The sequence below is a fragment of the Pan troglodytes genome, chromosome 3 (genome assembly GCF_028858775.2).
Source record: "Pan troglodytes isolate AG18354 chromosome 3, NHGRI_mPanTro3-v2.0_pri, whole genome shotgun sequence".
NCBI lineage: Eukaryota > Metazoa > Chordata > Mammalia > Primates > Hominidae > Pan > Pan troglodytes.
Window position 1 is genome coordinate 39,954,323 of NC_072401.2, and position 13,112 is coordinate 39,967,434.

At 43.8% G+C, this 13,112-nt stretch overlaps 1 protein-coding gene across 8 annotated transcripts in view; it reads right to left on the reverse strand.

Annotated features, from left to right (window-relative positions):
* Nucleotides 1–13,085, reverse strand: part of SMIM14 (small integral membrane protein 14) — a 94,530-nt gene extending 81,445 nt beyond the window's left edge. Inside the window, exon 1 of one of the 8 annotated variants that reach the window (XM_063808462.1) lies at nucleotides 12,777–13,085. Coding sequence is in view for 2 of the 8 variants with exons in the window: in XM_063808463.1 (XP_063664533.1) it covers nucleotides 12,511–12,544 (34 nt within the window). In the remaining 6 variants the exon portion in view is untranslated. 8 annotated transcript variants of the gene reach the window in all.
* Nucleotides 13,086–13,112: the final 27 nt, after the last annotated feature.

Here is a 13,112-nt window from a genome sequence, read left to right on the forward strand (position 1 = left end):
TTAGGAACCTGGCAGCACAGCAGAAGGAGGTGAGGTGCGGGCCAGCAAGCATTACCACCTGAGCATTACCACCTGAGCTCTGCCTTCTATCAGATCAGCGGTGGCACTAGATTCTCACTGGAGTGACTGCATGCGAGGGATCTAGGCTGCACGATCCTTATGAAAAAATAATGTCTGATGATCTGAGGTAGAATAGCTTCATCCCAAAACCATTCTCCCCACTCCCCCCACCCCTGCCCCAGCCCACTGAAAAAACTGTCTTCTATGAAAACGGTCCCTGGTGCAAAAAAGGTTGGGGACCACTGGATTAGAGTATACCAAGTCTTCATTTATTTATATTCAACAAATCACAACTTCACAAGTGGCACTATTACAACTTTGGAGATACAGCAGTTCTCGCCCACTCAATTAAGAATCACTTGAATTGGAAAGAGGAAAGAACTGAGGCTCTGAAAGCTTCAGTAATTTGCCCAGTCACACAGCACAGGAGGTGGGGTTCAAACGCCCTGTCTTCTCTCACTTCTCCTTTCTTGAAAAGGATGTATCTAACAAATTCTCAGGGGACAAAGTAACCAGCAAGAGAGTTCAGAGGATACAGAAGAAACAAAGGTAGCTTTTACCATCAAGAGCTTGCAATCAAGTTAACTGTTAATTTAAACTAAATAATTGCATACCAATAGATAATTAACAACTAAATAAATGTTACAAATTACCTTTGTGATCACTACTTTGGAGAAAGCTCAAAACTCAAGGAAAGGAGAACGCTTTTCTCCTTGACCTTCTATTCCATCACTACTAGGCTTAACTCTTCAAGGTCAGAGAGAATTTCCTCATCTCCTTAATGTTTCCATTTCTCTGCAACACATGATTCTGTTAAGATTCATCCCCCAGGTGGCCACCATTTTTCTAGAAATTCTCATTAAATGTGACCCTATTTTCTCAGGTGCCTTAGTCTATTGGGATGCTTAAACAAAATAACACAGACTGGGTAACTTACAAACAGAAATTTACTTCTCACGGTTCTGGAGGCTAGGAAGTCCAAGATCAAGGCACTGGTAGATTCAGTGTCTGCTGAGGACCCACTCTCTGGTTGGTAGATGGTGCCTTCTCACTGTGTCCTACTATGGTGGAAGAGGGCAGGCAGCTCTCTGAGCCCTCTTTTATAAGGGCACTACTCCTCATCATGATGGCTCCACCCTCATGACTTAATCACTACCCAAAGGCCCACCTCCTCCTAATACTATCACACTGGGGGTTAGGATTTCAAATATGAATTGTGGGGAACACAAGCATTCAGACCAAAGGACTGTCTTAAACATTACCTTCTCTTTCCTTGGCCACCCTTTTTTCTTTACCTCTATCTGACTCCTATTCTAGGATCACTTTAGACAACACTTGCCAAAACATCATGGGACAGCAGAAAGAACATCCTTAGACAAAAAACTTAAGGCAGTACTGAGAAATATTAATAGATAAATCACTTAGCCTTGTTGTGACTTCAGTTTATCTATAAAACAAGAGTGATAATTGAAACTGTTCATTTTAAACAGTTGCGCAAAGATCAAGTGAGAATTTGTAACAGTACTTAATAAACTGAAAAAGTTTTAAAACTTGGGGTCAGTTGAAGACCAAAGTATCTTTAACCCTTAGCCCAAGTTCTCTGTATAGTGCTCTGGAGTGTGTGTGTTCCACTGGGGCCAAAACTATCACTCATCTGCATAAAAGGGAAAGAAAAGAAAGAAGTCTTCTGTTCTTAATCTTGGTCTCTCACCTACTAATGTCCTGTCCTTTCCTGGCCGCAGTTTACTCTTGTACAATCCTAAGAATTCTCTCTGTGCCTGGTCAAGGTCCAGGGGTAAAACTGATCATAAAGAGTCAAACAAAGGAAAGCTTTTCAATTAAATCATCTTTGTTTGTATTCAATATCATAACCATAAGTTTCACAATTTGAAAACGTTTTCTAAAATTTCCACCCAAGAGGGCACATGTCATCAGGACCTCCTGTGTCATGGAGAGAAAATTTTTTAATCCTAAAAAAAAGGCTAGGCGTGGGGGCTCACACCTATAATCCCAGCACTTTGCGGGGCCAAGGCAGGAGGACTACGAGGTCAGGAATTCAAGACCAGCCTGGCCAACATGGTGAAACGCCGCCTCGACTAAAAATTCAAAAATTAGCCAGGTGTGGCGGCACATGCCTGTACACCCAGCTACTCTGGAGGCTGAGGCAGGAGAACTGCTTGAACCTGGGAGGCAGAGGTTGCAGTGAGCCAACACCAAGCCATTGTACTCCAGCCAGGGCAACAGAGTGAGACTCTATCACAAAAAAAAAAAAAGAAAGAAAAAAAAATTCTACCCAAGAATATTTACTAGTCATATTCTAAATTTTAACATTTTAAACTCAGGAAAATGTGACCAGGCGCGGTGGCTCACGCCTGTAATCCCAGCACTTTGGGAGGCTGAGACGGGCAGATCACGAGGTCAGGAAATCAAGACCAGCCGGGCCAACATGGTGAAACCCCGTCTCTACTAAAAATATTTTTTAAAAAATTAGCCGGGCATAGTGGCACACACGTAGTCCCAAGTCAGCAACTTGGGAGGCTGAGGCAGGAGAATCGCTTGAACCTGGTAGGAGGAGGTTGCAGTGAGACGAGATCGCACTACCGCACTCCAGCCGGGGCGACAAGGCGAGACTCCCTCTCAAAAAAACAAACAAACAAAAACTCAGGAAAATGTTTTTCTTCTTCTTTTTTTTTTTTTTTTTCTTTTTTTGAGCCGGAGTCTCCCTCTGTCGCCCAGGCTGGAGTGCAGCAGCACATTCTCAGCTCACTGCAACCTCCACCTCCTGGGTCCAAGTGATTCTCCTGCCTCACCCTCCCAAGTATCTGGGATTACAGGTGCGTGCCATCACACCCAGCTAGTTTTTATATGGTTAGTAGAGATGGAGTTTTGCCATGTTGGACAGGCTGGTCTCGAACTCCTTACTTCAGATGATCCACCTGCCTCAGCCTCTCAAAGTGCTGGGATTACAGGCGTGAGCCATTGTGCCCGACCAGGAAAATGTTTTCCATAAATCAGAAACAGAAAAATTTAACAGAAAATATAAAAATTCCAGGCCAGGCCTGTAATCCCAGCACTTTGGGAGGCCAAGCTGGGTGGATCACCTGAGGTCAGGAGTTCGAGACCAGCCCGGCTAACATGGTGGAAACCCACCTCTACTAAAAATACAAAAATCAGCTGGGCGTGGTAGTGCACATCTGTAATCCCAGCTACTTGGGAGGCTGAGGCAGGAGAATCGCTTGAACCCAGGAAGCAGAGGTTGCAGCAAGCTGAGATCGTGCCACTGCACTCCAGCCTGGGTGACAAAGCAAGACTCTGTCTCAACAACAACAACAACAACAACAACAACAACAACAACAAAAATATATATATATATATATATTCCATACTATGTTGATCCCACATAATAGTGCATACAAGTAACTTATAAATGATTTTTTTTTTTTTTTGGAGACAGGGTCTCTATTGCCCAGGCTGTAGTGCAGTGGTGTGATCATGGCTCACTGCATCCTTGACCTCCTGAGCTCAAGCCATCTTCCCACCTCAACCCCCCAAGCAGCTAGGACTACAGGTGTGTGCCACCACAATGGCCTCGCTTATAAATGTTAAGAAAGCAGTAGGTTTTTGTTTTGAGATAGGGTCTCTGTTGCCCAGGCTGGAGTGCAGTGGCGTGATCACAGCTCCCTGCAGCCTCAACCTCCCCAGCTCAAGCAATCCTCCCACCTCAGGCTCCGGAGCAGCTGAGCCCACAGGTGCATGCCATCACACTCAGCCAATTTTTTTACTTTTTTGTAGAGAGGGGGGTCTCGATGTGTTGCCCAGGTAGGTCTTGAACTCCTGAGCTCAGGTGATCTTCCCACCTCAGCCTCCCAAATTGCTGGGATTACAGGCATGAGCCACCATACCTGGCCAGAAAGCAGTTTTTAACAGCTGTATTACAAAATACTGGTGTGTTCTAAACTTGAGAGGTATATTACAAGCAATGGTACCAGTTTGTTAAAGATGAATGTTATCTAAATAAATTACAACAGAATCAAGACTTTTCCTTAATATTTCATTCACATGCTTGTCTATATGATTTCTCTGAGCAGAAAGAAGCAGAGTGCTGAGCACAGTGGCTCACACCTGTAAAACCAATTCTGACGGGCTGAGGCAGAAGAATTGCTTGAGCCTAGGAGTTTGAGACCAGCCTGCCAAGGTGGTGAAACCGTCTCTACAAAAAACTTTAATAATTAGCCAGGCATGCTAGCATGTGCCTTCTTATGTAGTAGTCCCAGCTACTCGGAAGGCTGAGAAGGGAGGATAACTTGAGCCCAGGAGTTCAAGGCTACCGTGAGCTATGATCACACCACTGCACTCCAGCCTGTGTGACAGAGACCCTGTTTCTAATTAAAATAAAAATGAAAGAAGCAGACTATGGCTACTGCTCTCCAAACTAAGTAACTCACAGCCTCTTTCTTCCATATCATAGCTGAGATGACATGTGCACAAAGATGCGCATAAACATCATTAGTCATACTGGGAAAAATGCTTAGAACTACTGTGATAAAGAAAGCAATTATTGGGCCAGGCGCGGTGGCTCACGCCTGTAATCCCAGCACTTTGGGAAGCCAAGGCAGGCGAATCACCTGAGGCCAGGAGCTCAAGACCAGCCTGGCCAATATAATGAAACCCCATCTCTACTAAAAATACAAAAATTAGCTGGGCATGGTGGTGGGTGCCCGAAGTCCCAGCTACTTGGGAGGCTGAGGCAGGAGAATCGCTTGAACCCAGGAGGTGGAGGTTGCAGTGAGCCGAGACTATGCTCTATGCCACTGCACTCCAGCATGGGCAACAAGAGCAAAACCCTGTCAAAAAAAAAAAAAAAGAAAGAAAGAAAGAAGGAAAGAAAGAAAAGCAAGCAAGCAAGCAAGCATTAACAAATAAAATAAATAAACAGATTTTAAAAGTCTGTTCAAAATTTCAAGCAAGTCAGTTTCTTCTACATTACCTTTCCCAAGAGTAACAAAGCAGCAAAATATATATTGTATAAAAAGCAAACTTGTTTTTGCCAGGGCATGGTAGCTGTAATCCCAGGACTTTGGGAGGCTGAAGCGGGCAAATCACTTGAGGTCAGGAGTTCGACACCAGCCTGGCCAACAGAGTGAAACCCCGTCCCTACTAAAAATACAAAAATTAGCCGGGCATGGTGGCAGGTGCCTGTAATCCCAACTACTCAGGAAGTTGAGGCACAAGAATCGCTTGAACTCGGGAGGTGGAGGTTGCAGTGAGCTGAGATCGTGCCACTGCACTCTAGCCCGGGTGACAGAGTGAGACTCCATCTCAAAAAAAAAAAAAAAGAGCAAACTTGTTTTTAAAAACTATGTTGTGGCCGGGCGCAGTGGCTTATGCCTATAATCCCAGCACTTTGGGAGGCCAAGGCGGGCGGATCACGAGGTCAGGAGATCGAGACCATCCTGGCTAACATGGTGAAACTCCGTCTCTACTAAAAATACAAAAAAATTAGCCGGGCATGGTGGCGGGTACCTGTAGTCCCAGCTACTCGGGAGGCTGAGGCAGGAGAATGGCATGAACCCGGAAAGCGGAGCTTGCAGTGAGCCGACATTGCGCCACTGCACTCTAACCTGGGCCACAGAGCGAGACTCTGTCTCAAAAAAAAAAAAAAAAAAAAAAATATGTTAAAAGATAAAAGATGATAGCAGCCAGAACACTGACTTCTAAGTCTGGTGCATATACCAGGAAGATGCTTACTGCATCCCTAATTCGATTTGAAATACTTTTATTAGCTATTAAATTTTGAAAGCTCTGCACTTGTAATACTTGTCAATGAGTGCAGTCAAGCATAAACCAGCTTCATTCTGTCATTCTGTATTTTTACAAAGCTGAGACACATCTGTGCTTTGGCCTAAATTTAAAAAAAAAAAAAAAGGAAATGAAAATTCAATATGAAAATAAGCAATAAGAAGGTAACTTTCTCCAAAACAAAAGAACAGAGGTCGTAAATGTTATCAAATACATATGTAAGCCCTACTATACACCTAAACATTGGTTTAGTTTAGAAAAATGTACTTTTCCAAAGAGTTAATTCTTTAAAAATAAAATATGCATTTATAATTTAAAATTTAAATACCAAAAGTTAAAAAAAAAATGGAAAAATGCAGGTACTTTCCTCTCCTCAGAGATAGCTTCTATTAAAAATCTTCATGTCAGCTGGGCACGGTGACTCATGCCTGTAATCCCAGCATTCTGGGAGGCCAAGGCAGGCGGTCAAGAGATCGAGACCATCCTGGTCAACATGGTGAAACCCCGTCTCTACTAAAAATACAAAAATTAGCTGGGCATGGTGGCACGCGCCTGTAATCTCAGCTACTCAGGAGGCTGAGGCAGGAGAATCACTTGAACCCGGGAGGCAGAGGTTGCAGTGAGCAGAGATCGGGCCACTGCACTCCAGCCTACTGACAGAGCGAGACTCCGTCTCAAAAAAAAAAAAAAAACCTTCATGTCTGACCAGGTGCAATGGCTCACACCTGTAATCCCAGCACTTTGGGAGGCCAAGCCAGGTGGACTGCATGAGCTCAGGAGTTCGAGACCAGCCTGGGCAACATTGCAAAACCCCAGCTCTACAAAAAATACAAAAATTAGCCAGGCATGGTCTCAGCTACTAGGGAGGCTGAGGTGGGTTGGTAGCTTGAGCCTGGGAGGTGGAGGCTGCAATAAGCCGAGATCGCCCCACTGCACTTCAACTTGGATGACAGAGTGAGACTCCCGTCACACACACACACACACACACACACACACACACACACACACACACAAAAGAAAAAGAAAAACCTTTATGTCTCAGGAAGATTTTAGAATTCAAGAAATACCAAAAATAAATAAATTTAAAAAATATTTTAAAACTTCATGTAACATTTTCTAAGCATATGCAAGTATATATATATATATATGTGCTATATATACTTGTTGAATTATGATTAAAATAATTTAAGAAGTCTCAGCTGGGTGCAGTGGCTCACGCCTGTAATCCTAGCACTTTGGGAGGCCCAGACAGGTGGATCACCTAAGGTCAGGAGTTCGAGACCAGCCTGGCCAACATGGTGAAACTCTGTCTCTAATAAATATACAAAAATTAGCTGCGCATGGTGGCGCACGTCTGTAATCCCAGCTACTCAGGAGGCTGAGGCAGGAGAATTGCTTGAACCCGGGAGGCAGAGGTTACAGTGAGCCGAGATCACCCCACTGCACTCCAGTCTGGGCAACAAAGTGAGACTCCGTTTCAAAAAAAAAAATTAAGAAGTCTTTAATATAGCTTCTATTTGTAATTAGACTGGCTGCTGTAATTATTCAGTTTTTAGGTTAACTATTTAAGGCCATGGTTCACCATAATATTATTTATAATTGTGAAAAACTGGAAACTACATTCATGCCCAATATTAAAGGAAAACTTCAAATAAATCTGTTTATTTAAAATATCTTTGGATGCAGTGGTTCATGCCTGTAATCCCAGCACTTTGGGAGGTCAAGGCAGAAGGATCATTTGAGCCCAGGAATTCCATACCAACCTGAGCCTGTCTCTATAGAAAACAAACAAACAAAAATTAGTGTGGTAGTATGGACCTGTGGTCCTAGCTACTCAGGAGGCAGAGGTGGGAGAATCGCATGAGCCCAGAAGGTTGAGGCTGCAGTGAGCCATGATCACGCCACTAAATTCAAATAGTAAAACACAAATTAAAGGAGAAAATGTAGGAAGAACTCTGATGATTGTATCAACGAATACAAAGTAATAGGTTTTGGGTGTGGGGAATGAGCAGGTAATACAAAAGGAAGAAGAAAATGCTACAAATTTACTTGAAGCCTGGTAGGCTCTCAGCACTCAATACAACAATGCAAGACCTAGGAGTCTTTGCAGAATGTTTTTTGTTTGTTTATTTTTTTGAGACGGAGTCTCGCTCTGTCGCAAGGCTGGAGTGCAGTGCCACAATGGCTCACTGCAACCTCCACCTTCCGAGTTCAAGTGATTCTCCTGCCTCAGCCTCCCAAGTAGCTGGGATTACAGGTGCGCATGACCACACCCAGCTAATTTTTGTATTTTTAGTAGAGACGGGATTTCACCACGTTGGTCAGGATGGTCTCAATCTCTCGACCTCGTGATCCACCGGCCTCGGCCTCCCAAAGTGCTGGGATTACAGGCATGAGCCACCGCGCCCGGCCGCAGAATGTTTTTTAAGGTCATCTGTCTGTGCAACTTCAGGCAAAAAGACCAACAAAACAACGGACTTCATTAAGGACAGGATTGGAAAAGGGACAGAAAACACTATCCTGTCCTGAACAAAAACATGGCCTCTCTTAAAGTACTGAACACAATTCTGAACTCTGTAGTTCAGAAGCAGTAGGGTACTGTGATTAAAAAGATTTGGGTTTCAAATTCAAGTTTCTGCCACTTACTGTGTCTCACTGTCTTCATTTGTATGATACCTACATATCTGAGTTGCTTTGCAGTTAAATGAAAACATGTAACAGTAATTTTTAGCATAATACTTGACATATAAAGTAGTGTTCCCAAAAAATGGTAGCTATCATTACTACTATAAAGAAGCAATCTTCCAAGGAAAAGCCACTAAAACATTGAGAGATTCTCAAAGTTTGATATGCATTAAAATCACCTGACAGATTTATTGAAAATACAGATTCTAAGAACCCATTTCTCACAGAAATTAATTCCACAGGTCTAAAGTAGAATATAAGTGTACTCTGACCCAAACACCGAAGAGAATAAGGCACTGCCCAATAAAGAGGCTGAAAATTAGGATTTTTCCATGGGAAAAAAAAAAAATGGCCTACAATAGACAGTATGTTCAAGAGGAATACAGACATGTTCACTAAGTTCATTTATTCAATCAACATTCACTGAGTACCTACTATGCAGTGAAAAGGACAGACAAGGTTCCATATTCACAGAGCTTAATTTCCAGGGTAGGAGATGGAACATTTTTTAAAATTTTCATATATTGATCAATGCTGTGAAGAAAATAAAATACAAGGGAGAGATTGGTCAGTCTCCTTGAAGAGGCAACATCTGACCTAACACCTGAATAACACAATGGTATCAACCACAGCAAGATCTGGGAGAAGAGTACTAAAGCCCCAAGGTTCAGCAAATGCAAAGGCCCTACAGCAAGAACCAGCTTGGCAAGTTCCAGGGACAAAAATGCAAGTGGGATTAGAATACAGGAAGAAACTCACATGGCCAGGCTCCAGGGTACTGAACTAAGTAGAAGGATACAAGGTAAGATAAGAGAGGAAGGCAGTGCTGAAACATGTAGCACCTGACAAGCTTTGGTAGAGTTTGGATTTTATTCTGAATATGGATGGAAAACTTTCAACAAGGAGGTGTCAAGGTAATTTACATTTTAAAGGATCTCTTAGGCTGGTAAGGGAAATGCACAATAAAAAGCCAAAGTGGAAGCAGGGAGACCAGGAGTTGCTGCAACAGATCAGGTAAGAGATGAAGATAGCCTGGCAAAGCTGATGGCAGTAGGGATGGGAAGAAGTGGACGAATTTAGAATACATATTGAATACTATAAGCCAAATCAAAGAAAAAGAAACTAGATTATGTAATAAGTAGTAAACATCTAGGACTAATCATCCAAGAGATGCAAAATGAAAATAGAGATTTAAAGATTTTAGGTAAGTTTATGAGGCTCAAACTCAAAATAGGTTATTAGCAGATTTAGGATAGTTCATGGCATGTACTTATCCTCTGAAGTTGAGATGAAGAGGACGTTTCCTTCCATAGCAGGCTCTTTTGGTGCCAACTGGTAAAGCACTGGACTAAATGGGCACACACCAAGACTCAATGCATATTAAGTGTGATGTGGGCCAGGTGAAATGGCTCACACATGTAATCCCAGCACTGTGGGCAGCCAAGGTGGGCAGATCACTTGAGGTCAGGAGTTTGACACCAGCCTGGCCAACATGGTGAAACCCCGTCTCTACTAAAAATACAAAAATTAGTCGGGCGTGATGGTGTGCACCTGTAATCCCAGCTACTCAGGAGGCTAAGGTTGGAGGATCACTTGAACCCGGCAGGCAGAGGTTGCAGTGAGCTGAGATCCACCACTGCACTCCAGCCTGTACAATAGAGCAAGACTCCATCCCCCCCCCAAAAAAAAAAAAAAAAGTGTGATGTGTAAAGTTAAAATCTTCCAGGACCTTACTGCCTGGGGCCTGAACATCTGATCAGCATTTGGAATAGAGTATAACTATGGAACAGAACTAAATCTTTACCCGAATCAAACCACTGAGTAGCAAAAACTACTTAAACTTTCATATTATCTTCAGGCTGTGCTTTCTTTCCCAAGAGCCAAACAAGTGAGGTCTTACTTTGCCACACAATGCATATTAATTTCTTAAATGTTACATTATCATAGAGATTTGTGAGGAAATCTTTTAAAACCATGCTTTTAATAATTATGGTTTGCCAAACATAGAAGTCCCCCATTATCCACAAGGGATACATTCAAAGAAACTCCAGTGGGCTGGACCTGGTGTCTCAGCATGCCTGTAATCCTAGCATTTTGGGAGGCTGAGGCCAGAAGATCACTTGAGCTCAGGAGTTTGAGACCAGCCTGGACAACACAGTGAGATCTCGTCTCTATTAAATTTTAAAATTAAAAAATTATAAAACAACCCCCCCAGTGGATGCCTAAAGCCCATATAGTACAGAACCCTATATATGGACTGTTTTTTTCCTATACACACCTACGATAAAATTCAATTTATAAATTAGGCACAGTAAGAGACTGACAATAGTTAATAATAGAACAGTTATAACAATATGCTATAATAAAAGTTATGTGAATGTGGTCTCTGAAAATATGATTGTATTTTCAAACTGCGGTTGACCACAGAAACTGAAACTCGGGAAACCCCTGAAAGTGAAACCACGGATAAGGGGGCACTACTATGTAGTGAATACTCCCTAAAATTTAAGGTCCAAAGTCCATGTCTGAAAAATTTAAATTATTACTCAAAAAAGAAGTACTAGAATGTGAAAAAGCAGGTTATGTACTGAAAAGCATATGTGGTATGATACCATATTTGTATAAAATATATAAATGCAAAAAAGTAGTTTAGAAGGGTATAAACTAACATTTTGGTGATCTTTGCGTGGCAGGATTATTGATTTTTTTTCCCTATCTGCTTTTATCAACATCTTCTCTATTACACAAAGTATTTCGTATAACCAAAAATATTAGTTATAGGCTAGCATAAAAGGTAAAAAGCTGAAAAAGAACTTCAAGAAATCTTTCCTTCTTCTAAATCAGAAGGATTCCAACTACAGTAGTAAGAAAAAAGATCTCAACGGCAAACACTGGAGAAAAGATTCGTTAAGAGGTTCATGTTATACCACAAGGACATACCCTTCAAGGAAATAATCTAAACTCATAACTCTTCCTGGGTTTGATAAGGAGCAATTAACTATCACGTACTGTTGTTCTTTCTTGCTGTTAACCACTGAAACACCTCAATTAATGAGTTCTCGGGGGTGAAGCGGTGTTCTTAAACACCACGTTGGAAAAAAAAAAAAGTTAGGACAAACAGGTTTGGTTTTCTGGTCGCAGTGCTGTGGACGGCCGCAGAGAGCGGCAAGTTCGGAGCAGGCTACACTAAAGGAATCTGCGCGGTCAGCCACCCTAAGTGGAAGGGAATGCAAAGCCTCCTGCAACCTCCACAGCGCTGGGCAGCAAGAATGCCTCCTAAGCGTCGCAAGACTCCAACACCTGGAAGGTCTTACGCTTTCCAAGTTATAATATGTACAGCTGCTGTTTCTGACAATAACACACACAAACTGGAAGGTCTCTTCTGCAAATGTAGCTATTACGTGTGTGAAGCTCATCCGACTCTCTCGATGCAAAAGTAACACATTCTATTAAGGCCACAGCCTCGGTTTTGCCAACTGGGGCAACTGAAAACATCCTACCGACTCTCTACAGCTAGCAAACCATCTCGGCTAAAATCCTGGCACATATAAACAGCCACTTTGGTGAAGTCTGCCTTTAAACAGCAACACGGGACTTCGGGTAGAGCCGGTAACCAGTTTATCACACACTATTAGTTCCAATAAAGGGTGCTGCTACCTCTTTACTGTCAGCCTTGGTTCCACTTACTGAACAAACAGAAAAAGGGGATCCTTTAAATTCGCGACACAATAGGAGCTAAAAAGCTCTCGCTTTCAGGGTGTCAGCTTTCTCGTCTCACTTATCACAACAAAGGACGCATCCTAGTGACTTCACCGTACCCAGAAAGGGCTGAGGGAGACGGTAAACAAGATAGTGTGGATTTCAGGATTCGTGAGTTTTTCCTTCCAGCTACGACTCTCTTTTTACTCCATGATACGCCTCCACCCGTCGACAATCGATCCTAAAAATAAAACCACCCGTGGCTACCTTGCCCTTGCCTGCAAAGCCCCGACTCTGACATCCTGCAGAGAATACCCAATTGCAGGCTCTTCGCGGGGGGCGCGGGCTCGGCAGCAGCGGAGCTTCTCCCGGTGCAGAATCGCCAGCCCGGCCGAGGAAACGCCAAGCCCGAGAAACAGCCCTGTTCTGCCGCAGCCGCCGCAGTCCCCGAGAGCCTGAGGAGCCCCCAGGAAAAACTGGGGCGAGGGGAGGGTGAGCCAGCAAACGCTGGTGGGAGAGGGGGAGACACTCACCCGCCCAGACAACAACCGATGGGGCGGGGAGGATGGGGGCCGGGACCGAGGCTCGGCAGAAAGACCGCCTGGAGCTTCCAGAAGGCTGCGGCTGCTCCGGACGCTGCTGCCACTGCCGTTTCTGGCCGCCGGCTTCCTCCCCCTCCTCTGTTTTGATTCGAGTGACCACGTCACTCTTAGCCACAAGACCCGGATCTGCCGGCTCCCGCGGGCGGCGGCGCAACAGATTGCAGCGCCTGGAGACTCCAGCTGCCCCGCCTGCCGAGCATGCGCATGCCCAGCGCCTGCCCAGTGCGTCCCGGGAAGCCAGGCGGGAGCCTGCGGCTTCGGACGCCT